Raw genomic sequence first — 26971 nt, 5'->3', positions numbered from 1 at the left:
TGTTACTTTGGGATCCCCTTTAAAATTTCTTTTAAGGCTGGTTTAGTGATCACAAATTCTTTTAGTTTCTGTTTGTCTTGGAAGCTCTTTCTCTTTCTATTCTGACTGATAGCCTTGCTATCAAGTATTCTTGGCTGCATATTTTTCTCTGTTAGCATCCTGAATATATCATGCCAGTCCTTTCTGGCCTGCCAGTCTCCCTTGGATAGGTCTGCTATCAGCTTATGTTTCTACTTCTGTAGGTGAAGGACCTCTTGTCTCTGTTGCTTTCAGGATTTTCTCTTTGTCTCTAAAATATGCAAGCTTCATTAATATTATATACTGATGCATTGACCTATTTTTACTCATTTTGACAGGGTAGGGGAAGGTTTCTGTATGCCTCCTGTACTTGAATGCCTGTTTCCTTCCCCATATTAGAAATTTCTCAGCTATGATTTGCTCAAATATACCTTCTCTCCCCCAACTTATTCTTCCTCTGGAACCCTAATTATTCTGCTATTGTTTTGCCTTATGGTATTGCTGATCTCTTGAATCTTCCCCTGGTGATCCAGTGGTTGCTTATCTCTCTTTTTCTCATTTTCTTTATTCTCCATAATTTTATCTTTTATATCGCTGATTCTCTCTTCTGCCTCATTCATCCTAACAGAGCCTATTTTTTTTTAATTACATCTCGTAATACAACCTGATTAGATTTTAGTTCTCTTATTTCTCCAGAAAGGGATCCTTTGGTGTTTTCTATGCTTTCTTCAAGTTCAGCTAATATCTTTATAATCATTATTCTGAATTCTAGCTCTGATATCTAATTGATATGCATATTAAGTCTCAGGCAGTTAGTACTGCCTCTGGTTCTTTTATCTGGAGTGTTTTTCTGTCTTGTCATTTTGTCCAGATAAGAACAGATGAGTGAGGGAACCAAATACAAAAATATCAACCATGACCCCAGCAAAATATACATTAAACAAATCAGAAGAGATCAGAACTGAAAAAAGAAAAAAGAAGGAAAAAAAGAGAATATAATCAAACAGGTGGACAGAACAGAATAGTACACTAGGTTCTAGGTGTATTTTGGTCTATTTGTTAGGAGAAACTAGATCCCAAAATTGTATAGAAAGAAAAAAACTTATATGTATACAAAAATTAAATTGAATACAATGAAAGGAAGCCAAAAATGAAGAATATATATTTAAAATGTAAATGTAAAAATGAAAATTAAAAAAGATTTAAAATATAAAAGTGAAAATTAAAAAAGACTTAAAAACAGAATTGATAAAATAAGAAACTAGTTGAAAAGGAAAAAAAGAATATCTAAACTGAAATACTGAAGAGTCATGAGGGAAAAACATGAATTCTATACACTCGTTTTCTTCTAGCACTGGAGTTTCATACTTTTGTGTTTGGTGAAGTTGGTCTTAGCTGGATGTTCCTGCTGGTCTTCTGGGGACAGGGCCTGTTGCCCTGATTCTCAAGTGTCTTTCCCCTGGGCAGAATCACACCCACCTTGAGAGGGGGCCAGGCTAGGAATAAGTGGCTTCAAATTGCTCTATGTGACTTTTGTTCACTAAAGGCTTTCCATGCCACTTTAGAGGATGAAAATGAAAATGGAGGCACCTTGATCTCCAGACCTAGAGCTGAAAATTTGTGCCTCCCCCTCTTCAGTGAGCCCTCAGGAGAAGCAGTCAGTCTTGTATCCCTGGTTTCCATCTGCACTCTGTGTTCACCCAGCCTGCAGCCATTTGTTTTATCTCAGGTGCGTGACCCCATTTGGAGTCTCCAAACTTTAGAGGGTCCTGCAGCTCCCACCTGCACTGATCCTACCAGGGGAGCGAGGGGGTCTCACTGCAGTTCTTCTGCTTGGTGGGCCCCTGCTCAGAGAGCAGTCTCTGGACCATGCTGGGGTTTGTGGTTTATGGCAACCCTGAATTGAAAGCCCACTCCTGGGATCGCTGATTGCAGCTGGCTGCCCCACGCCCAATACCTGGGAGCTCTGCCACACTCAGGCACCTCTGTTCTTTCTGTGACCCCAGGGATCCTGAGACCACACTGTCCCATCTAGGATTCCATCCCACTTTGCCAAGTTCTGATTTTGCAATTGGATGCTATATAATTTTCTAGTAGCCGGCTTATGGAGACTCCCTCCCACCACGGTCTGTCTTCCATATATCACCTCGGGTTCACTTCTCCACACATCCTACCTTGCAGAAAGTGGTCTCATTTCAATTTGTAGAGTTGGCAGCAGTTCTTTTCTTAGATCTCCAGCTGAGTTCGCAGGTCTTCAGAATGATTTGATAGCTATCCTGCTAAATTCCAGGGACCAGAAAAAACTAGGGTCCCCCTACTCCTCAACCATCTTCTTCCTCCTGGAAGTTTGTGCCTTTTGACCATCTTCCTCCTGTTCCCCTCCTCCAGTCCTCCCCTTCTGGTAACCACAAACCTGATTTCTTTTCCTATGACTTTGGTAGGATTTTGTTGGTTAGTTTTTAACATTCCCACATATAAGTAAGGTCATACAGTATTTGTCTTTCTCTGTCAGACCTATATCAATTAGCATAATACTTTCGAGGTCCATCCATGTTGTTACATATGGTAGGATTTCCTCATTTTTTAATGGCAGAATAACATTCATTGTGTGTGCATGCACACGCATATACACACACCACCACCACCACCACCTTTATTTATTCACCCATTGATGGACACTTAGGTTGTTTCTGTGTCTTAACTATTATAAACAATGATGCTGTGAACATAGGGGGTGCACATATCTTTGAGTTACTATTCTTGTTTCCTTTGATATTTGCCCAGAAGTGGAATAACTAGATCATATGGTAATTGGGTTGTTTTTTGTTATTGACTTGTAGGAATTATTTATATATTTTGGATATTAACCTCTTACCAGATACAGAGTTTGTAAATATTTTCTCCCATTCAGTAGATTGACTTTCCATTCTATGGATGGTTTTCTTTTGCTGTGCTAAAGCTTTTTAGTTTGATGTAGTCCCACTTGTTTATATCTTATGTTGTTGCTTGCACTTTAGGTGCGATTTTACTAAGTCCCCTGCCAATGAGGTTTATTCTTATGTCTTCTAAGAATTTCACGGTTTTGGGTTGTAAGTCTTTAATCCATTTTGAATTGATTTTTGTGAATGCTGTAAGATAGAGGTCAAGTTTTATTCTTTCACATGTGAATATCCAGTTTTCCCAGCACCGTTTACTGAAAAGCCAGTCTTTTTTTTCATTGTGTATTCTTGACTCCCTTGTCAAATACTAGTTGACCATATATCCTTGGGTTTATTTCTGGGCTTGATTGTATTCCATTGGTGGAGTGGCCTGTTTTTATGCCAGAGCCATACTGTTTTAATGACTGTAGCTTTATAGTGTAGTTTGAAATAAGGTGTGGCACTTCCTTCTGTGTTGTTCTTTCCCAGGATTTCTTTGGCTATTTGGGTTTTTTTGTGATTCCATATAGATTTTAGGAATTTTTTTTAAATTTCTATAAAAAATGCCATTGGAATTTTGATAAGGTTTGCATTGAATCTGTAGATGGCTTTTGGTAGTATTGACATTTTAACAAGATTCATTTTCCCAGTCCACAAATATGGGATACCATTCCATTTATTGGTGTCTTCCTCGATTTATGAATGTCTTATAGTTTTCAAAATAAAGATCTTTTACCTCCTTGGTTAAATTTATTCCTAAGTACTTTGTTGTTTTTGATGCTATTATAAATGGAATCAGTTTCTTTCTTTCTTTATTTTTTTCAGAAAATTAGTTGTTGGTATTAGAAAATTCATTGGAAGGATATAGAAATGCTATTGATTTTGTGTGTTAATGTTATGTCCTGTAACTTTACTGAATTTGTTGATTAATTCTAACATTTTTGGTTGAGACTTTAGGAATTTCTATATATAAAATCAGGGAATCTGCAAATAGAAACAATTTTATTACTTCCTTTCCAATTTTTTTTTTTTTTTTAAGATTTATGTTTTTGAGAGAGAAAGAGAACATGAGCTGGAAGGACAGAGGGAGAGGGAGAGAGAATCCCAAGCAGACTCTGAGCTAAGCACAGAGACTGACATGGGGCTTGACCCCACAACTCTGATACCATGACCTGAACTGAAATTGAATCAGACGCTCAACTGACCATACCCTTCTTTTCCAATTCTAGTAACTTTTATTTCTCTTTCTTCCCTGACTGCTCTTGATAAGGCTTCCAGTACTGTGTTGAATAGAAGTAGTGAGAGTGTTTAATTTGCTCATGTTGGACCATCCTTGCATCACAGGGATAAATCCCATTTGATCATGGAGAATGATCCTTTTAGTGCTGCTGAATTCATTTGTTCATATCTTGAGAATTTTTGCATCTCTGTTCATCAGGGATATTGGCCTGTAGTTTTATTTTCTACTGGTGTCCTTATTTGGCTTTGCTATTAGGGTAATGATGGCCTTATAAAATAAGTTTGGGAGTATTCCCTCATCTTCAATTTTTTGGAAGACTTTGAGAAGAATTGGGATTAATTCTTTAAATGTTTGGTAAAATTCACTACTGAAGCCATCTGGTCCTGGGCTTTGCTTTGTTGGGACATTTTTGATAACTGATTCAATCTCCTTACTAATAATAGGTCTGTTCAGATTTTCAATTTCTTCCTGATTCAGTCTCAGTAGTTTGTATGTTTCTAAGAATTTTTCCATTTCTCCCAGGTTGTCCGATTTGTTGTCATGTAGTTACCCATAGTAGTCTCTTATGATTGCTAGAACTGCTGTAGTATCTGTTTCCCTTCTCAGTTATAATTCTGTAATTTTGTTGATTTGGTCTTTCTCTTTCTTCCTTGGTTTGTCAATTTTGTTTATCTCTTCAAAGAGCCAACTCTTAGTTTGGTTAATCTTTTCTATTGTTTTTAAATTTTCTGTTTTGTTATTCCTGCTCTGATTTTTATTATTTCCTTCTTTCAGCTAACTTTGGGGTCAGTTTATTCTTGTATAGTTCCTTAAGGCATAGAGATAGATTGTTTATTAATATGGGTGTTTATTGCTATGAATGTCCCTGTAAGAACTGCTTTTGCTGCATCCTATAGATTCTGTTATTTTGTTTCCATTTTTGTTTATCTCAAGAAACTTCTGTTTCCCCTTTTAGTTTACTCTGGTACCTGTTTCTTTCACGGCATTTTAAGGTGTAGGAGTGAGTGTAGACAGCAATCTAAGATAAAGCACTGTCTACAAGTCTGTAGTAATTGGCCAAATGTTTTTTAATTAAATCTAGAATATGGATGTTATAACAATAGCAGCTTCTTTCACTGAGGGCCCCACGTGGCAAGCACACTCTGCCCTCCAGTCTTTCCATGGGTGTTCCTGTTGGACAGGTAACATGTAAAAGCAACAGCCCATCAGGGACATTAATTTGAGACAAGGCTAATATTTGAACCACCCAGGTCTGTAGGTTCCAAAATCTGTACGGCCCTTTAATTGTAAGTAGGAGATCTTAACGGAAGTGGGACAGATGCCAAATCATCTTAGAGTCCATGCCAAAGATGGGAGTGACTAATGGTGCCCTCACTCAGGTAATAGAGCTGCAGCAAGTGAGGAGGGGTTGGGGTCACCTGGCCCACACATTAGGGGAGAAGGACCTTTGTACTCTGGCTTTAAAGCATGCTTACTCTATTTGCTAGTGAGGCTTGATAGAACCTGTGGTGCTTATAGATGCATGGTGACAGTAGCCACAGTATAACTCCAAATGCAGATGGCTTTGTAAGCAGGTTAAATTATACAGGAGCTACTATATACAGCTATCTGCAAATATATATACCAACTTCCTGGTAAGTCCTTTTGAAAGCCTACATTTCAGTCACCACTATGCTGTGTTAGAATGATTAAAACTGTAGCTTTGGCATGTCTGATTTTTTAGAAAATTGTGTAAAGTAGGGCAAGTGAGGTTTGTAAAAGCTTACGTCTGAACAGAAACATGATGTTAAGACAAAGAACTTCACAAGTGCAAAGTTTTTACTTTGAGGCTGCTATTTTAAAACAAACATTCGAATTAGAATCCAAAGCAAAACAGCATAATGAGCAATCTAATTATGATGTTCTAAGGAACAGACTCATTATAGAATGGTATGTGCAAGTGTCATCATGGAGAGTCACAAATCCAGCATCTTATTTCAAGGCTCCCAATGAGTGGATCTCTGGAAGAGGATGCCCTGTGTTTCCAAATGTTCTCCTAAGGGGGCAGGAAACAGGTGGCCAGAGGAGTGTGATTTCCAGCCAGCAGCCCTGCTGTTTCACAAACAGGCTAATAACCAGAGGAAGTTGATCAAAGGAAGTCAGAGATTGGAGGAGTTTGGGGTCTCGGCAGGCATGTTTTGGCGGCCCTGAAGTACTGTGTCCCCCAGGTTGGGACACAAGGAAGCCCAGGCAGAAGAGAGGTCATCATCAAGGAGGGGAGGTTTAGGGGTCCATTCACGTCCTGTGCAGAGTGTAAGCCTATCTGGGAAAATGGCAGGTCCAGAACTGGGCCGGCCTCTCCCCTGCCAGCAGCCCCTGGCTCTTGGAAGTCCCCTTCCAAGAGTGTCATTTCAGCTCCAGATAGGAGGAATAACTCCTACACATGCTGGCAGCTTCCAAACATCAGTTGTCTGGGTTTTTCTGCCCCAGCACTTCTCCCCAAGTCTTCAGTTTGTTCCTACCCAGGATGTCTGGGAAGATAATCCCAAAGGGCAACCCTCCACACTGGAGATTGGTGTCCCTGCCTCCCCTCCTTCTTGGCCCCATCCTAAGGCCCAATTGCCTACAGTGGGAATCTGAACACCTTTGCCGGTCTCCTCTCTCATTACCCAGTTCATCCTCTGGGAATGGCTCCCAGGCAAGCTACCTGCATGGAGAGTCTCTTCTCAGCTTTTGCTTTCAGGTAACACAGAGACAGTTACCAAGGGGTGCTTGGTATAGATTCCTTGTGGTAGAGGGGGAACAGGGGTAGGGAGCTGTTTCTTTGCAGCCTCCAGGGTTTACTGAACAGGATCAAGGAGGCATCTCAAGCCCTGAACCCCCTCATTCCTGTGCAGAACTCTCTCCAAGAGGAAAGTTTATACTAGTGTTCGCTTCACTCAGGGATAGCAAGTTTGGGGGATAATTCTGTAATATCTCTTGAATGATCTACTAAATAAGAGATTAGAGAATTTATTCCAGAGTGTAGTATGATCTATGAGTAACTATTTGCTGTTTTAAGGAAGAAATTCTTTTCTTATAGCTGTTTTCCTCCTTACACCTTTTACTCCCCTTTCCAAAACAATTTTAAAGAAATTAATTCGGGGGCGCCTGGGTCGCTGAGTCGGTTACACATCCAACTCTTGATTTTGGCTCAGGTCGTGGTCTCAGGGTCCTGAGATGGAGCCTCGTGTCAGGCGGGCATGGAGCCTGCTTCAGATTCTCCCTCTCCCCACCTCCGTCTCTCAAAAAAAAATTTTTCTGAAAGTCTGAAACGGGTGTTACTACCAACAATGATTTATATGGCATTTTTAAGATTTCAGTTTCCAAAGTTCATTTGTTTCTGAAGTTCATTACATAGACATGCAAAATAACTGCTTTTTGTGACCATGCTCAGTTCACTTATTCCAGTAATTTGGTAGATGGTGTGAGGTTTTGTGCATACACGGTTATGTTATCTGTGAATCTGTGTATGTAATTAGAGCTTAGAGATACTATTCTAATCTCTCAGTGAAGTAAATTTAGAGTTCTTTTGCTACATGATCACAGACTGAGAACCTCTAATGCCGAGGATCTTTTTTTTTTTTAAAGATTTTATTTATTGATTTGACAGAGAGAGATCACAAGTAGAGAGGCAGGCAGAGAGAGAGAGAGAGAGAGAGAGAGAGAGGGAAGCAGGCTCCCTGCTGAGCAGAGAGCCCGATGTGGGACTCGATCCCAGGACCCTGAGATCATGACCTGAGCCAAAGGCAGCGGCTTAACCCACTGAGCCACCCAGGTGCCCCTAATGCTGAGGATCTTAAACCTCTGAGGCATCTCTCTCCTGGATGAACAGTTCCCATTGCTAGAAATCTTTTTTTTTTTTTTTAATGTTCAGTCAGCCAGCATATAATACACCATTAGTTTTTAATGTAGTGTTACAATGTTTCATTAGTTGTGTGTAACACCCAGTGCTCACCACCACACGAGCCCTCCTAAATACCCATCACCTGGTTACCCCATCCCCCCACCGCCCTCCCCTCTGAAAGCCTCAGTTTGGTTCCTGGAGCCCAGAGTCTTTCATGGTTTGTCTCCCTCTCTGATTTCTATGCCTTCAGATTTCCCTCCCTTCCTCTGTGGTCCTCCATGCTATTCCTTCTGTTCCACATATGAGTGAAACCATCTGATAATTGTTTCTCTGCTTGACTCATTTCACTCAGCAGAATCCCCTCCAGTTCCATCCATGTCGATGCAAATGGTAGGTTTGATGGCTGAGTAATATTTCATTATATATATAGACCACATCTTCTGTATCCATTTGTCTGATGAAGGGCATCTTGGCTTCTTCCACAGTTTGGCTATTGTGGACCCATTGCTAGAAATCTTGTTCATGTTTTGGGCTTAGCTGGTTTCTGTTTCTCTGACAGCCATTCTAAAACTGGGAGATAGCTACACATCCCTCGGGCGCCTCGGCTCAAGTGAAGCCGTTCTCAGTGGCTCCTCCCACGATGAGACCTGTGGACAACCCCTGAACATTTCTATGTAGAACCTGGGCTTGAGGAAAGGTTAGCTAAGAAACCCTAAGAATAGTGTTTCTTTGGGACTGGATTTTAAAACACATGTAGTTTCCCCCCACCCTCACATATGTGCTTTGTTTTTTAAAGATTGCAAAAAAGAAAAACAGGAGACACATGTATATCACTGATTATTTTTAATGATTTTGTGCTATGGTTTGACCACAGCATTAAGAACAAGCAGAAAAAGCTGATTTCATAACTAACAAACAGCACTTAGAGCAACATCTTTCTTTAAAAGTATTGCAATTACAGACCTTAGGTCTAAGAACTACATCACCATTGCTCAGTTAAAAGAGGCAGATACACGACAGTTGGAAATATTTCTCTGTATATAGCTGGGAATTATGTTGAAAGTAAGCACAAACGGCTGTTACAGACTTTAATAACTTCTGGTTATCAGAGCTCACATGAGCTACTGAAAAGCTCGCATACAGTTGTACCTTTTTAGTTGGCTGCTTTATAATAAAAATTAAATGAACTAAATGCTATGAATAGTGTTGTACACATTTAAAAATAGCTTTCCAGTAGACAAAGACAATTAGAAAATGTGATTTTTAAAAGCCAGGAAATGAAAAACAGCAATATACCAACAAGCACATTAAGGTGAACCAGTATCATTAACAGCAAAGTTTAAGCCTCAATTCTGTAGAAAGGAAGCAATGGTGTGGGAACACACTTTAGTACCTCTGAGTCTAGAACATTCTCTGATGACACTCATCCTCAAACAGTTCTCCCAAGAGATGAAACCTGGCAGGGTGGGAGTGTTGCTCCTGACAGCAGAGAGCCTTGGCTCCTAATGCCAAACCAGAACCACAAGGAGCCCCCACAGTTCATGAGGGGAGCCGAGGGTGGGGGCTGGATGGGACACAGCCTCTCCCCACCAAGATAACTATCTTGTCACGCCTTTTCAGAACAGTGAGAAGAAGGGGTGACTTTTCATCCTTCAGCATTAAGAGTTGCATTGTAGAGGTGTTTTCAATGTAAGGATAATCTGTAATTGTCTGCTTTCTGGAGGATAAGGGCATGATTCTTTTGTGATTTTCAAAATCAGAACATAACACCACAGAGCAAATAAAAAACATGATTTTACTAGAATTAATATCCTCTGATGACACAATAGAGTGGAAATATGGATCCGATGGGCAAAATTTCACTGACTGCCTTTATGGACAACACTGGAAAGAATGAACATGCCCACGATTCAACTGTGGTTTTGGTGAAGACATGATAGGCTTTTTCCTTTTTTAGTATTAGAATATTTTAAGATAAAGGCAGAGGTCACAAAGGACACTGAGCTGGAAGGATAGCTGTGTAAGAGGTGCGAAAGAACAGGCGACGAAAAATGTAATCCCTAACGGCTGGCAAATCCTAGCTTATCAAGATCACCCCGAGACACCAACAGGAATGGACAAAAGATTCTTCACTTGACTGACTGATAGCTAGTTCTCTGTGAATGATAACCCAAAACAGAAGTTTTGCTAAGAGTGGGGTCTCTCCTAAGTGGATTTGTTTTTCCTGAGATACTCTTGCCCTACACACGCGTACCTTCATTGGCTCCACAACTTCATTTTGTCAAAGGAAAAGGCACAGAGAGACTAGGGACATGGATGGCTCCGAATGCCTCCGTACTGACCAAAGTCCTCTGCTGCTGGCCAATTTCCTGAACTTGGGCATCATTTCTGTAATTTTAACAAAGTACGCACTTTTCACTGGGGCCTGACCTCTCCGGTCTTCTACAACGTGAGATATCTTCTCATAAAGCAAACTCAAGACACTTTCTTTTTTTTTCTGACTCTAACACTGGTCCAACTGAGCCTTACTAAAGAGATGAAAATGAGAAGCATCTAGTGGCAACCAAAAAGCTGTGGGATTCTTTTAAAATTATTTTTTCAAGGGTTTTCACAGCAAAGATGCAACTCTCACTTGCTATACATATGCTGGTCATAAACAGTGGCTTGTTTGTTCAGACTTCTTTCCCTTGTGTTATAATATTGATATTTAATAGGAAAATAAACTACATAGACTTTTATCTGTATGCATCCATTTGCAAATTTCCTTACAAAAGAGGACAAAGCACATAGGCATTCACAAATTCTATGCCATTTCTGTTAAAATCAGTATCTATACATTATATTACAGTATTAACAATTTTTTGTTCTACCCATTGGGTAGGATATGTGCATAATATATTCAAGTTATATACAGCACCTTACAAATAAAAAGAGAAGACGGACAACTGAAAAAGCACCATTGTAAGTGAGGCACAACAAAGGTGGGAGCAGAGTGCGGCGGTGGGGGGCTCGGTTCCTGGGTCTGCTGAAGTCAGCAAGAGACCCCGTGGGGGCTTCAAAGCCACCGGCATGCAGAGCTCTTTGGAACGCCAAGGGCGACGCGACATGCGAGTAGTGCGTCCATTACCCCCCCGCCCCCCCCCGGCCCACTGCACACAAACAAGCACACGCGGAGAAAGGGAAGAGGATCAGAGGAAGGCAGCGCTTTCTTAGCAAGGCATTCTTACACACACACACCAGCTTCCCAATGCAGCTGGTCTGGAAAGCAGCAGCAGCAAACGATCGTCTAACCCTGGCAGTCAATTACAAACTTGAACTACGTGAAAGATGCAGTACTTTGGGTAGTAATATCACCTTGGCTGAGATCTTGGTTCCTGAAAAATGTAGGTTATGGCGAGGCAGGAGGATTTTGCAAGGTCCTCGGGCCGGCCTCTGGCAGCTGGCCCCAGTGAGGGGAGCCCGCAAAGCTGCCAAGACTAGCTTTTGTGGTCTGGGGCGAAAGCTATTTCTTCATCTGTGACTTTGGTGGGCACTGGTGGACACTGTGTTGCTCACACTGAGGAGGGGAGATGTGCCAGCCTGTCACCCAATCATGTCATTTTATTTAGGTTCACCAAGGCCAAGGTAATCTGGGTGAACATCAGCAGAATGGAGTCTGCATCAGGCCCTTCCACTAGGATTGGGCCCTGGCAGAGAGGGGAAGTGGCCTTGGGGGGCATGTCACCATACAAAGGCTTGGTGCCAAGCATGGGTCTATGTCTTGTTTTAGTCACAGACAAAACCAAAAAGTTAACAAAAACCAAGTGTCCTTCCCAGTTCTCCCCCCCTCCCCACTTTGCATACTGCTGAGCTTTGGAAATCTGAAGAGAAATGAATGGTATATGAGACAATATGCAGTTAACAGTGCTGCTTTACATAGCAAACTTCTAGCAGGAGTCCCGGCATAGCTAACACCGGACGGAAGCTGCAGGCAGGGAGCACGTGGGGGAGCAGCCCCCAGCCTGGCCCCTGAGGACCCCAGCAGGACCCTTCTACAGGCACCCCTAGTTAGCAAAGCAACTGGATGGATGGTGCAGGAGGGCCCTGTCCAGGGGGGCAACTCTGCTTCTGAGGGGAAGGCTGTGATTTGACCGGATTCTTCTAGGTCAGAGCAGTTTTCTAGCAGTGCATGCCGTCTGAGTTCTTCTCATTCTAATGAACATAGAATAAAGGTGAAGAAGATCAAAGGAAGAAGTTCAGAAGCCTAAGGCATGCTCATCTGTGCACCACATTCCTACGCCAGTGCTTCTGAAGGCCTTTCAGGCTACTATCAGCCCCTGTCCTCTCCGAAGACTTTGAGCTAAAATCAGCAGATAAATGTGAAGTCCTCCTCATGACAAGTCTTTTTAAGTTTTCAATGCTCTCTTCGGCTATCTTGAAATTTCTTGGGGGCTGTGTGTCCACAAGTGTATGTGATGGGGAAGGATGGAGGGCATGCTTGTCAAACTCCTTAACACTAAATTTTGGTCAGGGACACAAAGAACAGAGCAACGTTTACTTAATTACACAGTTTGTTTAGGAAAATCTCATTTGTACTAAGGACTGCTTTGGCGACTGAAGAACACAGACCAAATACACCCTTGAAGACTTTGTTCCTAGAAATGGGATTCAACATACCCTGGGTTTTATGCTCCTGGAAGTCTGGGGACAGCAGCTGGATGTCACAGCTGGTTCCCCGGGAGAACTATCTCCCCACCCACTGTTCCTTTGAACAATGCAATCCTTTAACACCCTTCTGAAATAATAAACCCACCATGGATTGCCTACATCACAGGCTCCCCAGCCAGACCTTCGGATCTCCTAAGCATGTGGGCTTCTTGAAATTTGGGCCCCTGTACAAGCTGCGTCCTCACATCACCCCTTGTCCCTCACCCGGCCAGCAAGGGGATGTGGTGTGAACAAGGCAGCCACACCTTTCAAGAAGCTGTAGATCTAAATCACCTTTTCCCCATGTCAAAGGAAATGGACTATTAATTCAACTCATGACCTTGGCTTTCAAACTAATTAATCACAGAGGTCCAGCCTCAAAGACCATTAAGTCACGGTTTGCTAGGTCTGTGTCTTTAAATAAGTAAATAACTCAAAGGGCAATTCTCTAGGGTGGCCCAATGGGAGGAACCTCTTTTGAAGGATGATTCAAGTTACTGGAATTAAATAATTGCTTTGCCAAATTATTGTGGACATCTGCAAAACTCATAAACTTGCAAAGTGACTAAGAAATTTGCCAGTTTCTGACCATAGCTCATTCTTGTAGTAGGTAGGAAAAGGATTGTGCAACCATTTTGAGGAAGAGCTACAATATGGCGGGTTCACCACTTTACCAAAATTGCAGGTGAGGTTTGGAATGATGACTAAGCTTCTCCTTTTGCATCTGACGGGACACCTAACCTACCCTGAGCCTCCACCTGTGGGGTCCTGACTGGGTCAGGTGCTAACATTCCCTTGCACGGTGAGGTAAGTTTCATGCCAAGGGGATGCCCAGCTTCCTTAAGCACGGGCCTGTAAGCCAGGCAGTGAGCTGAGCCACAGGAGGGCCTAGGGCACAGGAGAGGCAGGCTCTGGGTCTGGTTCCAGGCTCCCAGGGATCTGTCCAGTCTTGGGGTCCCTTAGGCAGCCCCCAGAACAAAATACGCCTCCAAACAGGGTCTGAGGCCTGAGTGGCAACTGCTGCCCATCTTTTCTCTCTCTCCTTTTAAGGAGAGAGATCTGTGGAGGTTACTGTGTGAAATGGATGAGTCGAATGGAGATTCCAATCAAAACAAAACAAAAACCAGCCACCTACTGACTGAGAGAAGTAGCAGAAAGGAGCCACGGACAGGACTTGCCATTCAGAACATTCTCCAGCTCTTAGCCCACAGCACAAAGTCACCTCCCTGAGAAACCACCCCAGAGACCCACAGACAGACACAAACACACATGTGCCAATTCAGCAATGAAAACCACAGAGATAAGAGTCACTGAGCCATTATTCCAAATTCACTGTTTTACATGCAGAGGCCAAAGTGGACAAGACCTCCCATGGCCTGGTGCTGACCAAACCCACAGGCTGCGGCTGTCACACAGGCCAGATGCTGGCTTCCACACAAGGAAGTTACCTATTCTACATAAGAGCAAATGTTTGTAAATATCACGAATAGTGAAGCTGAGACTAGCGATATTTATGAGCTCTCTGGTTGCGTTGAACTATGTGTTGTGCTTTTTCTCCTGTGTGCTTCCAGTCACTCCCCCTGCCCTGCACCGTTGGGTAACCATTGGGGGGTTGGGGGCTGAGGAAGCTCCCCCCAGGGGCCAGGATGGGTTCTGAGTACCTCCTCCAAGAGCCCAGTGCCACCAGCAGTGATGGGTAGTGTGTGTGGCCCCCGCCATGTGCTCTCACCCGCTCCAGGGGGCCTCCTGCGCGTGAAGATGCCCTGGGGGCATTGCCTGCACACAGTGGCCAGGTAGGCTGCCCCAGGGGGCCACTGGTGAGAGCCTCTTCCAGAGTCCTGACCAGCCGGCCAGGCCTGAACTGCACTACCTATCTAGAAAAGGAGAGAGAAAACGGAAATACACTGAGAAGTCACATATTTCAACAGTATTAAAAATAACCACCTTGCATTTTAAACAATTTATTGCGTAAAATAATGTATGTATCTGAGTATATTTCATGCTACAGTGAAAAAAAAAAACCCTCTAAATTACTGAAGAAACTAAACTGCTCCGCGGGAGGACGGGCAGGATTGCGTGATACCAGGTACATAAAATGCACATGTCAGGGTCAAAGTTAATCAAATATGCAGCCTAAGACTAGCAAAGGAACTTAGCAAGTCAGAAACGCTGGGATTTAGTCTTTCCTATCTTCAATCCCAAAGTCTCCAGATGCTTCTGTGATGCACCACTATGTGAGCCAAACTCTTGCAACAGTAATGACCTCCTTGATTTAGGTAAGTTGGCATATGTTAGGCTATATCCCCAAACATCTTTTCTCACGTGATTATGGGGAACACTCCGGGTATTCCTTGGGCCTAATAATAATCCACAGGTGAGAAGACAACATACAGAACTTCACATAGAACAGTCCCCTCATATATAAACATTTAGATAGTGCAACTTTTAAAAAACACATCATCACGACACAAATTAACTCCTTGCATTCATCTAACTTCTTCACTTTATACCTTGGCACACAAAACAGGGATTTTGAATCATATTTTTAAAACAAAATAAAAGTTCCACACCTTGGGAGAAAAAGCAAACTGGCCGATACTTCCCCATGATAATATATAATAATGCATCCTTTTTTATCAATTCATTATAAAACGGCCATTCTGGCCTCTTTCTCTGCAAAGTCTCCTTTCATAATTAAATAAATCAAACACCTCTGTGGGTTTTATTTCATGATATCTTCCAAGCATCCCTTTCTCTGTGTTCCCAAGCCCGCCCTTGGTGAAAACCAGCACCCACCCCGTCCTGACGCCTGTCCCCAAATAAACACTGTTCGCGGTCAGACCGGATGGAAGTTTGTATTATTTCAGTCTAGTCTGCTTGCAATTCCCCTGAAAGGAATCAGAAACAAAGACCACGTTTGCACATTTGGTTTTACTTCGTTGTAGCACGTGAAACGGAACAACAGCGTGCCTGGGGGCGGAGGCAGTGCGGCCCTCCTCCCTCCTTGGTTTCTTCCTTCTCCTGCGCCGTCGCGGGGTCAGACTAGGTTCCCGGGCTTCCTGTCTTTGCCCTGGATGGGCAGCACTGTGCCCCCCGAGCTGTCCTGCTGAAACGGTAGTCTGCTCCCTCTGTGGGCGCCGCTGTGCTGGTGATGGAAGAAAGAGGCGCCCGGATAGTGGCCCATCACCTCGCTGTACGTCGGGGGCGGCCCCTCCATCCTCCCGTTACTGCTGCAGGTGCTGGCACTTATCCCCGAGTTGCTGCTCGGCGGACACGGGCCCCCACTGTACGCGGAAATGTCTATCAAATCGCTGTCGAATATGGTTCGGTTGGGCGGGGCCCTCACAGATTCTCGGTTGAGTTCCCTCTGCTGTTCAGGGTCCCTGAGCTGCAGGGCGCAGGGCCCCTGGTAAGGAGGCGGCTCCTCCCCGTCAGATAGAGAGATGGTGGGCGGAAGGTCGATCTCATGCTGCACGTAGGGGTAGGTGGGTTGGAAACGGCTGAACCGGTCCCTCTGGATAAAGGATGGGGCCGTAAACCTGTCCCTGGATCTCGGGGCATACATGATCTGCAAGGGAAGGAGGACAGGCTTGAAGACATCCGTGGCACAATGACCACGAACCTGAGGGTATCAAGGAAATTCATGCACGGTCTGTGTTCTCAGCAGTTTGAAGACTTTTCACGCAGTCCTCAAAACAGGAAACAACGGGAAACGACTATTTCGGGGTGGCGGGGGGAGGTAGTTTTCTTATTCCTTGTGATTTACACCACTCACTTTGCCAAACTACAGGTAATCTAGGATGTTTCAACAGTGGAGATTGTGGTTAACTGAAAATTTGGGTTTGATGGGAGTTACCGTGAACGCTATGTAAACATTTTCTGCTGGTTCCAGTGGAGTTCAGTAAACAGGAATGAAGCAGAAGAACGCTGTGGGGGTGGCACGGCAGTCCTGTCCACCAGGGGACAGCCCTGGGCCCCCACACCTTCACCTGGAGTGAAAGGACCCCACTACCTGCTCCCTCACCTATGGCTCAGAAGAATGGGGGCCCTCAGAGTTTTCATGTAAATCTAAGTATAATCACAACATCTATATGAGCATGTTGTTCTATCCATCACTTAAGAAAATACAGAACAAGTGAGTTCTTTTTCCTTCTAGTTTCTAGACTTTTCCGGTTGTTTCTTTCTGGATGAAAGTTTCCTGTAGTTACTTTTAGTAAATGACATGAAGAACATTTTGTACTCCAAAGTAAATACAATTACAGATTTGTTTTCCCAAAATGAATCCAAGTACTACTGTTCTTACATAATTCTGTCACCTATTCCACCAACCAGATTTCTTCTAGAGGAAAGAGATGTATACAGATAGAAAGATCTATATCTCCACTGACTTCTTTCACGCTGTAGTTTTAGCTGATAGGCAAATCTATTGTTATTTTAAAAATCATATTATGAAAGTTGGAGAGTTATAAACTTATGAAAGTTTATAAACTATGCCCACATCTACCAAGCCTCATTATTAGCAGCTTATGAAATCAGGTAATGATCAGTGATTCTCAACCTGATTTCTCTAAGGAGCTTCAGACTAGCACGAATCTTCTCTAGGACATTCTAGAGAAAAACTCCTCCTCACCTTTTTAACCAAAGTTACAACATATGCCTTGATCGAAATGTGTTATTTCTTAATCTGTGCTTTAGCCTTTCCATCAATGTTGTCGCAGTGGTTATTCCCCTCCTCCCCTCCCCTCACATGGGTGCAATAGCTACCTCCCACAGCCCACCCCCCACCCCTGCCCAACTCCTTACCTCTGAGGCCCCTGGCCGAGGCCCGGAGCTGTCTGAAGGCCACAGGCGCCCTTCCTGGCAGTGGGGGGACAAGAGACATCACAAGAAAAATTATTAGTCTCATGCAACAGCACCCAAAATCAAGGGATCACATTCCTCTTTGACAGCAGCAGACCTGTTTAAAACATAGAGTGACAAAGAACTGGTCCCTTTCACACCGAACACCTGAACAGAGAACTCTGATCACAAGGAAAAGCTGGAAGGTTTTGGTCTCAGCCATAATGGATTGAAAACAGATCTGAAATCAAGTATCTTCCAAACTATACACCTGTGTGTTTGCAATACATTCAAAATGTCCTCAAAAGTGGACACCCGGGTCACCACCCGGATCTGGGTCGGGTCTGGGTTAATCCAAGCTCTTATTTGGAGGCCTGCCCCTCACAATGGGCACTAGCTGCCATGGGCCGGGCGCCAGATAACGCCATTCTGGAATGCAACCAGCTTTGCCCTAAGCAGCAGCAGCAGCCGCAGCAGAAGGAAAGCACTACCCAGCCACACTGGTTGGCTTTCAGACCAAAAACTGAGTTTCCCAAAGCCCAAATGCCCTTCAAGTGTCTCGTAACGAATTTCTTCTTGAGTCCATGTACTCATAAGGCAGAGGTAACCGGACATCTTGTTGTTTAATATCTTTTTAAAAACTGTTTCACCAGACCAACGAGGTGATGTGCAAACAGTGTACGTGACTAAGGGTCATTTCTAGCACCATGAATTTGTTTACAAGGCATCTCAGTATGTCATCCCTTTTGAACCGCGATTGTTGGCTATTAGCAAGTGTCTGCTGGGCTATTTATTAGCTTAAGGCCTGTTACTGTGAGAAAGAGAGTAAGAAGAATCGAGTTGTTCTTGGTGGTGGTGGTGGTGGGAAGAGATGCTTGTATTTTTGGATTCCTAGGAATGTGCACACATGACCTTGTGCCATCACTCAGCCTCCTGAAAGCTAAGAACACCCATGAGATGACCTGCCAGGTAAAACACCCCTACGTCTTTGGATGCAAAGGCCAACCCTCTTTTGCTCTCTTTTGTAGGCCAGAATTCGAATACAAACACTACTTTTGCAGCTAAACAGTGTTTGTCCAGTACATACAGCCCGTTCCTAAAATACCCACAGGACATCATGGAATCAGGGGTAAAAATACGAACAGACCCAGCTGCATTTAGAGGAAGTTGGGGCTTAGGCTCTGACTATGAAATTACGTAATGAGCTGTTTTGGCGCCAGCATGGTGACAGGTGACAGAGAGTCCCAAGTAGAATCTAATAAAGCAGCTGACCCGCACCCATGGGCAGTCCTTCACCGGGCCTGGGCAGCTTGCCGGGAGCTTCCACAACTTCCTCTGGGTCAAAGGGAAACATTCAGTATGTTTCGAGGTCATATTGAAAACAGCATAAAAACGAATCCTTGGATACATCTATGACCTGTCATTCTGCCCCAGCAACCCTTTCTGTCTGTCAGATGAGCTTGGTTCCATTCCTGCCCCTGCACACACTGGCCACCTCCCTGACCCAGGGGACTGACACCAGGCGACAGCCGGAGCAGGTGGTTAGCCCAGAGTGAGTCGCCAAAGGGCCACAAATAACAGCACCATGCAAGGTGACCCAGAAGCAGGAGCATGCACATTTTCTGAAGAATGAAAATAACCATCCTCAATGGTTTTATTTCCCTAGAAATTAGCCAAACTGGGAAACTGCCTAGAAGAGACCACACTTTGTGGTCTGGATCCTCCCATTACCACTTCTACTTGGTGCTTTGGGACCCTCCTCTGGAGCCTTCTGGAGCCTTTCTCCTGCTGCCTTCAGGGCCACCCTCCCTTCCTGGTCTGTGCCTTTACGCACACTGCCCGAAGCTTGGGGGTGCCTCCAGCTCTGCATTTGGTTAACTGTGGGGAAGTCCACAGACCCTGTCGGGGGCATGTCTCCTCTCGCTGCAGGCTCCCTGGGCTACTCCCTCCCATCCCCCTCCTTACAGGGCCATCCTCATGGGGATGGGTCTACACCACAGCACCTCCTCCCGGGAGATCCAGGACCCAACTGTGGGGGCCTCCTGGATTCCAACGGAATCCCAGCGCTGACCTCTTTGCACTGGCACTCATCAGCTTCTCCTGAAACTTCACATTCCTCTGTGACTCCGGCTCATCTGCTCACCAGGCCCCCTCATCCCCGCTCTACCTCCCTCATTGCTATCATCAATGTTTATTTGTTTGTTTGTTTTTAAATATTTTATTTATTTATTTGTCAGAGAAAGAGAGAGAGCGAGCACAGGCAGAGGGAGAAGCAGGCTTCCCTCTGAGCAGGGAGCCCAATGCGGGGCTCCATCCCAGGACCCTGGGATCATGACCTGAGTGAAGGCAGACACCCAACTGGCTGAGCCACCCAGGCTCAGTCTCTCCATCATTAATATTTTAACAATGGCATGGCTTATTTAACGATTCACTAACAACTCCCTGCCCCCTGATTCATTCGTTTCTACAGGACACTTTTTTTTAGGCCTTTCACCCACACAGCACACAGGAGCCCATTAAAACAATGAAATCTACAAGATGCCACGGTGAGAATGGTTAGGGTCAACAGCCCAGAAAGCTGTCATTCTAGTTCTGTGCTGGTACACGGAGAACTGAGACCCAGAAGATGGCCAGAATTCTAGAAAGCTGGATCCCAGCTGATCTGCTGGTTAGGGACCTGCCTCACTCAGGTCCTCATGCCTTAACCTGCTTTGGCCACACGCCATGCTGCCCATCACCAGACTGTCCTCAGTAGCATCGATTCTCACACTGCTGGCAAAGCTTGATTATTCTGGCCCCCCAGATGAGGTGAAATCCTTAGACTATGATCTGAGCCCATGACCAGGGTCCTCCAAGGGGCCTGTACTACCTTTTCAGATAGCTGTGCCTAGCTGAACTCAGAGATGTGGGCCCTTTTGTCTAGACCCCTCTGTTTCCTCATCTCCAAACACCAGTGGTAACACTTTCAGGAAGAAGGGGCTCATCATACAGCCGGCATCTACTCAAATGGCATTATTTCTGGATCCTCATTATGGAACCAATTTTTATCTCAACAGTGAAGTCTCTACTGTTCCTGGCTAATGCTTGTATTATTACATGGTATTATACTTGGAATAAGCTGTGAAATAAGATAATACTTCAAATAGTTCATAGAGATTTGAGCAAAAGGAATAAAATTTTCCCAATATTATTATGCAGGCTTAAAATCTTTCACTTCCCTTACAGCTGTCCCTTGTTAGAACACCCACCAAAAGGAAGGGACGCATGCATTCATTACTTCATCATACAACTACTGACTACTTCCTGACAAGGGGTCTTGATCCCAACATATGAGATGATGTGCATAACCGAAAAGGCCCTGTGCCATACCTTCTCATGGGATGGGGGGTGGGGGTAAACAGGGGTGCTGCACGATCCCCAAAGTTAAGCCATCACTCTCCCACCTTGTTCCACTCAAGAAAGCATTCTGGAATGTGAGTTGGCGTGACATTACTCTAAGGATCACTTTGAATCAATTCTAGTTCATTTTTTTAAGGTCTGTTATTCTCAAGTTGCTCATGCTGTATCTATTACTAGACCCATTACTTGAGACACACATTAAAACTGAGCAGGACAACACGTGGGGGAATGTCACACCTCATCTAGGAAGCTTACAAGAAGGGCGTTCTCTTGGGTCCCTCTCCGTATGTGCCCTGCCTTGCATGTGTGTCTCTTACTCTCTAGTTTTCCGCCTGGACAAAGTCACTGTAACAAGAAAGGTAATGACTGATTATCTGATGACAACTGAATAATACCCGGATGGATGACACAGCTATTGACACAGAACTGTAAGGGCAAGTGAACTCTCAGTTGGGGAAAGCCCTCGGCCACCACTTTTCCATCTGTGACTTCGGCAAGCTTACTTCGTTTCTCCAAGCCTCAGTTTCCTTACTTGCAAAAGGAGCTTGTTCTGAGGCTCAAATATAGCAAGGTATGCAAATTCCTTAGTCCATGCCTTGCAGATAAATATTCAGTAAATGGTAGCTCTTACCATTATAGGTAATGGCTATTGGCTGTTTTACACAGCTAAAGTGGGGATAATTTTCAGTTATCACTTCTAAAATAATGAATTCATTGAAATTTCCTCATTTGTTTATTTATAAGACTATTCCAAGGGTGGCATTTTGTCTTTTTCAAAAAAATTGTTTTTGAGTATAACTGACACACAATGTTGCCACCACCCGTCACCAAAGGTGGCATTTTTTTTTTTTAAAGATTTTATTTATTTTACAGAGACAGCAAGAGAGGGAACACAAGCAGGGGTAGTGAGAGAGGGAGAAGCAGACTCCCTACCGAGCAGGGAGCCCAATGTGAGACTCGATCCCGGGACCCTGAGATCATGACCTGAACCAAAGGCAGATGCTTAACGACTGAGCCACCCAGGCGCCCCACAAAGGTGGCATTTTGGATAGAAACACTAGAAGCATCAGAAGGCTTAAGCAAAGTTGCATTTATCTCAGATTTCTCCAGAACCTTTCTCATAAGGTCAGGAGCTGATTCCTAAGAGGGGCATTACCCAGGAGACCCCTCACAGCAAGTTCTTCTCCACCGCTTCCCACCACTGGGTTTCAGCAGGAGCCCAGGTGCTGCACAGAAGGGCCCACCAGGGCATAATCTCTCTCCGTACTCTTCAGTCATTAGCTCAGCTGACATTAGTTCCTATGGGAACCACCATAGGTTCAGACACCGGCAGAGGCTGCTTATGCCAAGCATGGCTCCTTCTGATAGCCTCACGTCAAAGTAGGGAGACAGAAAACAGAAAGAGTAAGAACTTATCATGAGAGCTTATCTCTTAGATCTTCTTTTATTTGCTAAAATGAAATCTTTCCTGTGAATGAATACTTCGCCATTTGTCATTCTTCTGCTAATATAGTCACCGACCAGCGCTCACTCATGTTCAAGCACCTGGAGTCGGGTGACCTATTTCTTCTGAATCTGCAAGGCTGTGGGCAGAATCTGGTCTGCGGAAACATGCCAAGGGAGAGGCTTCCCCTCATGACGGTGCCTTTCAGCCCAGATCCACAAAAAAAGCACCCCGAAGCCCGTGGACCACACTGGGGGGCTGGCTGGTCATCAAGGGGTGCTACTGAGTCTACATGTTATGGAAAAGGGACACAAGACAGCTCTAAATCTTGTGGGCTTGAAGACAGGTATTTTCAGACTCATTTATACTTGAGAAGTTGCTTTGTATTTTCCTCCTTTCCAACTGTTAATGAACAGTCATACTGATGGAAAAATTTCCTGTTGAGTTAATCTGCTTGATGCTTAAACATCTGCACTGAAGACAAAAATAATCACCTATCTTTCCAACGATTATCTTCATGATGCCAACAATCAAGATGTGTTATTTGCAGACCTAGAACACAATGACTGCATTTTTTTCCCTTTAAATCTGACCATTTGGTACATTTCAGGGGGTGGGTGGTGAGTGGGAAACTGACTTGTCTTCTTTTTACTTTTTTTTATTGTGGTAAAATGTACATAACGCAAAATATGCCATCTTAATAATTTAGAAGTGTGTTCTATGGCATTAAGTACACTCACATTTTTGTGCAACTATCACAACCATCCATCTCCAGAACATTTTCATCTTCTCAAACTGAAATGCTGTCCTCATTAAACACTAACTTCCCATTCCTTCCCCTGCTGACCCCCTTGCAACCACCATTCTATTCTCTATCTCTATGAATTTGACTATTCTAGGAACATTTTATAACTGGAATCATACAACATTTGTCCTTCTGTGGGCAGATAGACTGCTGTATTCTTTTTTCACTTTAATATCTTTATAATATCTTTAAGGTTCCTCAATATGTCAATATTTCCCTCCTTTTTAAGGTTAAGTTCCATTGTAAATATATGTGATATTTTGTTTATTCATTCATCCATTGATGGATATTTTGGTTGTCTCCACCCTTTGGCTATTGTGAATAAAGGTGCTATCAACAGGGATTTATAAATATCTCTTCAAAGCTTTGCTTTTAATTATTTTGGTTCTAAAGCCACAAGTGGAACTGCTGGATCATATGGTAATTCTATGGTTAATTTTTTTTTTTTTTAAATCTTTAATTTCTTATTATAAAGCATTTCAAGCATACAAAAAGTACAGAGAAAACAAAGTTGTGGGCATTTACCACTAAGGATCACTAAATTAAAACATATTCTCATATTTGCAGTAAATATTTTCAGAATTAAATTAATACATACTTATTTTCCCATATCCTTAATAACTTGATCTTACCCGGGGTACCACCATACTGAATGTGGCATTCATGATTCCCTTGTGGTTTTAAATATTTTAATAAAAATGCATAAACTTCTGTTTTGCATTTTAAACTTGACATATTGTAAATTTTTTTTTTTTTTTTTTTTAGCACATACCCTACCCAATGTCCATAACCTCCCCCCCCCCCAACCCCCCTCTGCCCAGCAACCCTCAGTTTGTTTTGTGAGATTAAGAGTCACTTATGGTTTGTCTCCCTCCCAATCCCAACTTGTTTCATTTACTCTTCTCCTACCACATTAACCCCCCATGTTGCATCTCCTCTCCCTCATATCAGGGAGATCATATGATAGTTGTCTTTCTCCGATTGACTTATTTCGCTAAGCATGATACCCTCTAGTTCCATCCATGTTGTCGCAAATGGCAAGATTTCATTTCTTTTGATGGCTGCATAGTATTCCATTGTATATATATACCACATCTTCTTTATCCATTCGTCTGTTGATGGACATCTAGGTTCTTTCCATAGTTTGGCTATTGTAGACATTGCTGCTATAAACATTCGGGTGCACGTGCCCCTTCGGATCACTACGTTTGTATCTTTAGGGTAAATACCCAGCAGTGCAATTGCTGGGTCATAGGGTAGTTCTATTTTCAACATTTTGAGGAACCTCCATGCTGTTTTCCAGAGTGGTTGCACCAGCTTGCATTCCCACCAACAGTGTAGGAGGGTTCCCCTTTCTCCGCATCCTCGCCAGCATCTGTCATTTCCGGACTTGTTAATTTTAGCCATTCTGACTGGTGTGAGGTGGTATCTCATTGTGGTTTTGATTTGTATTTCCCTGATGCCGAGTGATATGGAGCACTTTTTCATGTGTCTGTTGGCCATCTGGATGTCTTCTTTGCAGAAATGTCTGTTCATGTCTTCTGCCCATTTCTTGATGGGATTATTTGTTCTTTGGGTGTTGAGTTTGCTAAGTTCTTTATAGATTCTGGACACTAGCCCTTTATCTGATATGTCGTTTGCAAATATCTTCTCCCATTCTGTCAGTTGTCTTTTGGTTTTGTTTACTGTTTCCTTTGCTGTGCAAAAGCTTTTGATCTTGATAAAATCCCAATAGTTCATTTTTGCCCTTGCTTCCCTTGCCTTTGGCGATGTTCCTAGGAAGATGTTGCTGCGGCTGAGGTCGAAGAGGTTGCTGCCTGTGTTCTCCTCAAGGATGTTGATGGATTCCTTTCTCACATTGAGGTCCTTCATCCATTTTGAGTCTATTTTCGTGTGTGGTGTAAGGAAATGATCCAATTTCATTTTTCTGCATGTGGCTGTCCAATTTTCCCAACACCATTTATTGAAGAGGCTGTCTTTTTTCCATTGGACATTCTTTCCTGCTTTGTCGAAGATTAGTTGACCATAGAGTTGAGGGTCTATTTCTGGGCTCTCTATTCTGTTCCATTGATCTATGTGTCTGTTTTTGTGCCAGTACCATGCTGTCTTGATGATGACAGCTTTGTAATAGAGCTTGAAGTCCGGAATTGTGATGCCACCAACTCTGGCTTTCTTTTTCAATATTCCTTTGGCTATTCGCGGTCTTTTCTGGTTCCATATAAATTTTAGGATTATTTGTTCCATTTCTTTGAAAAAAATGGATGGTACTTTGATTGGAATTGCATTAAATGTGTAGATTGCTTTAGGTAGCATAGACATTTTCACAATATTTATTCTTCCAATCCAGGAGCATGGAACATTTTTCCATTTCTTTGTGTCTTCCTCAATTTCTTTCATGAGTACTTTATAGTTTTCTGTGTATAGATTCTTAGTCTCTTTGGTTAGGTTTATTCCTAGGTATCTTATAGTTTTGGGTGCAATTGTAAATGGGATGGACTCCTTAATTTCTCTTTCTTCTGTCTTGTTGTTGGTGTAGAGAAATGCGACTGATTTCTGTGCATTCATTTTATATCCTGACACATTACTGAATTCCTGTACAAGTTCTAGCAGTTTTGGAGTGGAGTCTTTTGGGTTTTCCACATATAGTATCATATCATCTGCGAAGAGTGATAGTTTGACTTCTTCTTTGCCGATTTGGATGCCTTTAATTTCTTTTTGTTGTCTGATTGCTGAGGCTAGGACTTCTAGTACTATGTTGAATAGCAGTGGTGATAACGGACATCCCTGCCGTGTTCCTGACCTTAGCGGAAAAGCTTTCAGTTTTTCTCCATTGAGAATGATATTTGCGATGGGTTTTTCATAGATGGCTTTGATAATATTGAGGTATGTGCCCTCTATCCCTACACTTTGAAGAGTTTTGATCAGGAAGGGATGCTGTACTTTGTCAAATGCTTTTTCAGCATCTATGGAGAGTATCATATGGTTCCTGTTTTTTCTTTTATTAATGTGTTGTATCACATTGATTGATTTGCGGATGTTGAACCAACCTTGCAGCCCTGGAATAAATCCCACTTGGTCGTGGTGAATAATCCTTTTAATGTACTGTTGAATCCTATTGGCTAGTATTTTGGTGAGAATTTTTGCATCTGTGTTCATCAAGGATATTGGTCTGTAGTTCTCTTTTTTGATGGGATCCTTGTCTGGTTTGGGGATCAAGGTGAGGCTGGCCTCATAAAATGAGTTTGGAAGTTTTCCTTCCATTTCTATTTTTTGGAACAGTCTCAGGAGAATAGGAATTAGTTCTTCTTTAAATGTTTGGTAGAATTCCCCCGGGAAGCCATCTGGCCCTGGGCTTTTGTTTGTTTGGAGATTTTTGATGACTGTTTCAATCTCCTTACTGGTTATGGGCCTGTTCAGGCTTTCTATTTCTTCCTGGTTCAGTTGTGGTAGTTTATATGTCTCTAGGAATGCATCCATTTCTTCCAGATTGTCAAATTTGTTGGCATAGAGTTGCTCATAGTATGTTCTTATAATTGTCTGTATTTCTTTGGTGTTAGTTGTGATCTCTCCTCTTTCATTCATGATTTTATTTATTTGGGTCCTTTCTCTTTTCTTTTTGATAAGTCTGGCCAGGGGCTTATCAATCTTATTAATTCTTTCAAAGAACCAGCTCCTAGTTTTGTTGATTTGTTCTATTGTTTTTTTGGTTTCTATTTCATTGATTTCTGCTCTGATCTTTATGATTTCTCTTCTCCTG

At 43.1% G+C, this 26971-nt stretch overlaps 1 protein-coding gene and 1 long non-coding RNA gene across 9 annotated transcripts in view; both read right to left on the bottom strand.

The window, feature by feature from the left end:
• Positions 1-443: 443 nt before the first annotated feature.
• On the bottom strand, positions 444-13829 carry LOC116878395. The gene is made up of 3 exons (XR_004384843.1): positions 12650-13829; positions 10606-10612; positions 444-454 (listed from the first exon to the last, which is right to left on the bottom strand). It is a non-coding gene; the product is annotated as an uncharacterized LOC116878395 (long non-coding RNA).
• A 1378-nt stretch (positions 13830-15207) lies between these two features.
• LDLRAD4 (low density lipoprotein receptor class A domain containing 4) overlaps positions 15208-26971 on the bottom strand; it is a 413383-nt gene continuing 401619 nt past the window's right edge. For all 8 annotated transcript variants that reach the window (XM_032875832.1, XM_032875833.1, XM_032875825.1 and 5 more), the window contains 2 exons: positions 17531-17584; positions 15208-16295 (listed from right to left, as the gene is read on the bottom strand). In XM_032875832.1, the coding sequence (XP_032731723.1) occupies positions 15765-16295; positions 17531-17584 (585 nt within the window). In that variant the 3' untranslated portion in view covers positions 15208-15764. The remainder of the gene's footprint in view (positions 16296-17530; positions 17585-26971) is intronic.

Source organism: Lontra canadensis, unplaced genomic scaffold, assembly GCF_010015895.1.
Source record: "Lontra canadensis isolate GAN:19392208 unplaced genomic scaffold, GSC_riverotter_1.0 scaffold57, whole genome shotgun sequence".
Lineage (NCBI taxonomy): Eukaryota > Metazoa > Chordata > Mammalia > Carnivora > Mustelidae > Lontra > Lontra canadensis.
Note: the sequence above shows the minus strand (reverse complement) of the source record. Positions and strands in the feature narration are given on the sequence as shown.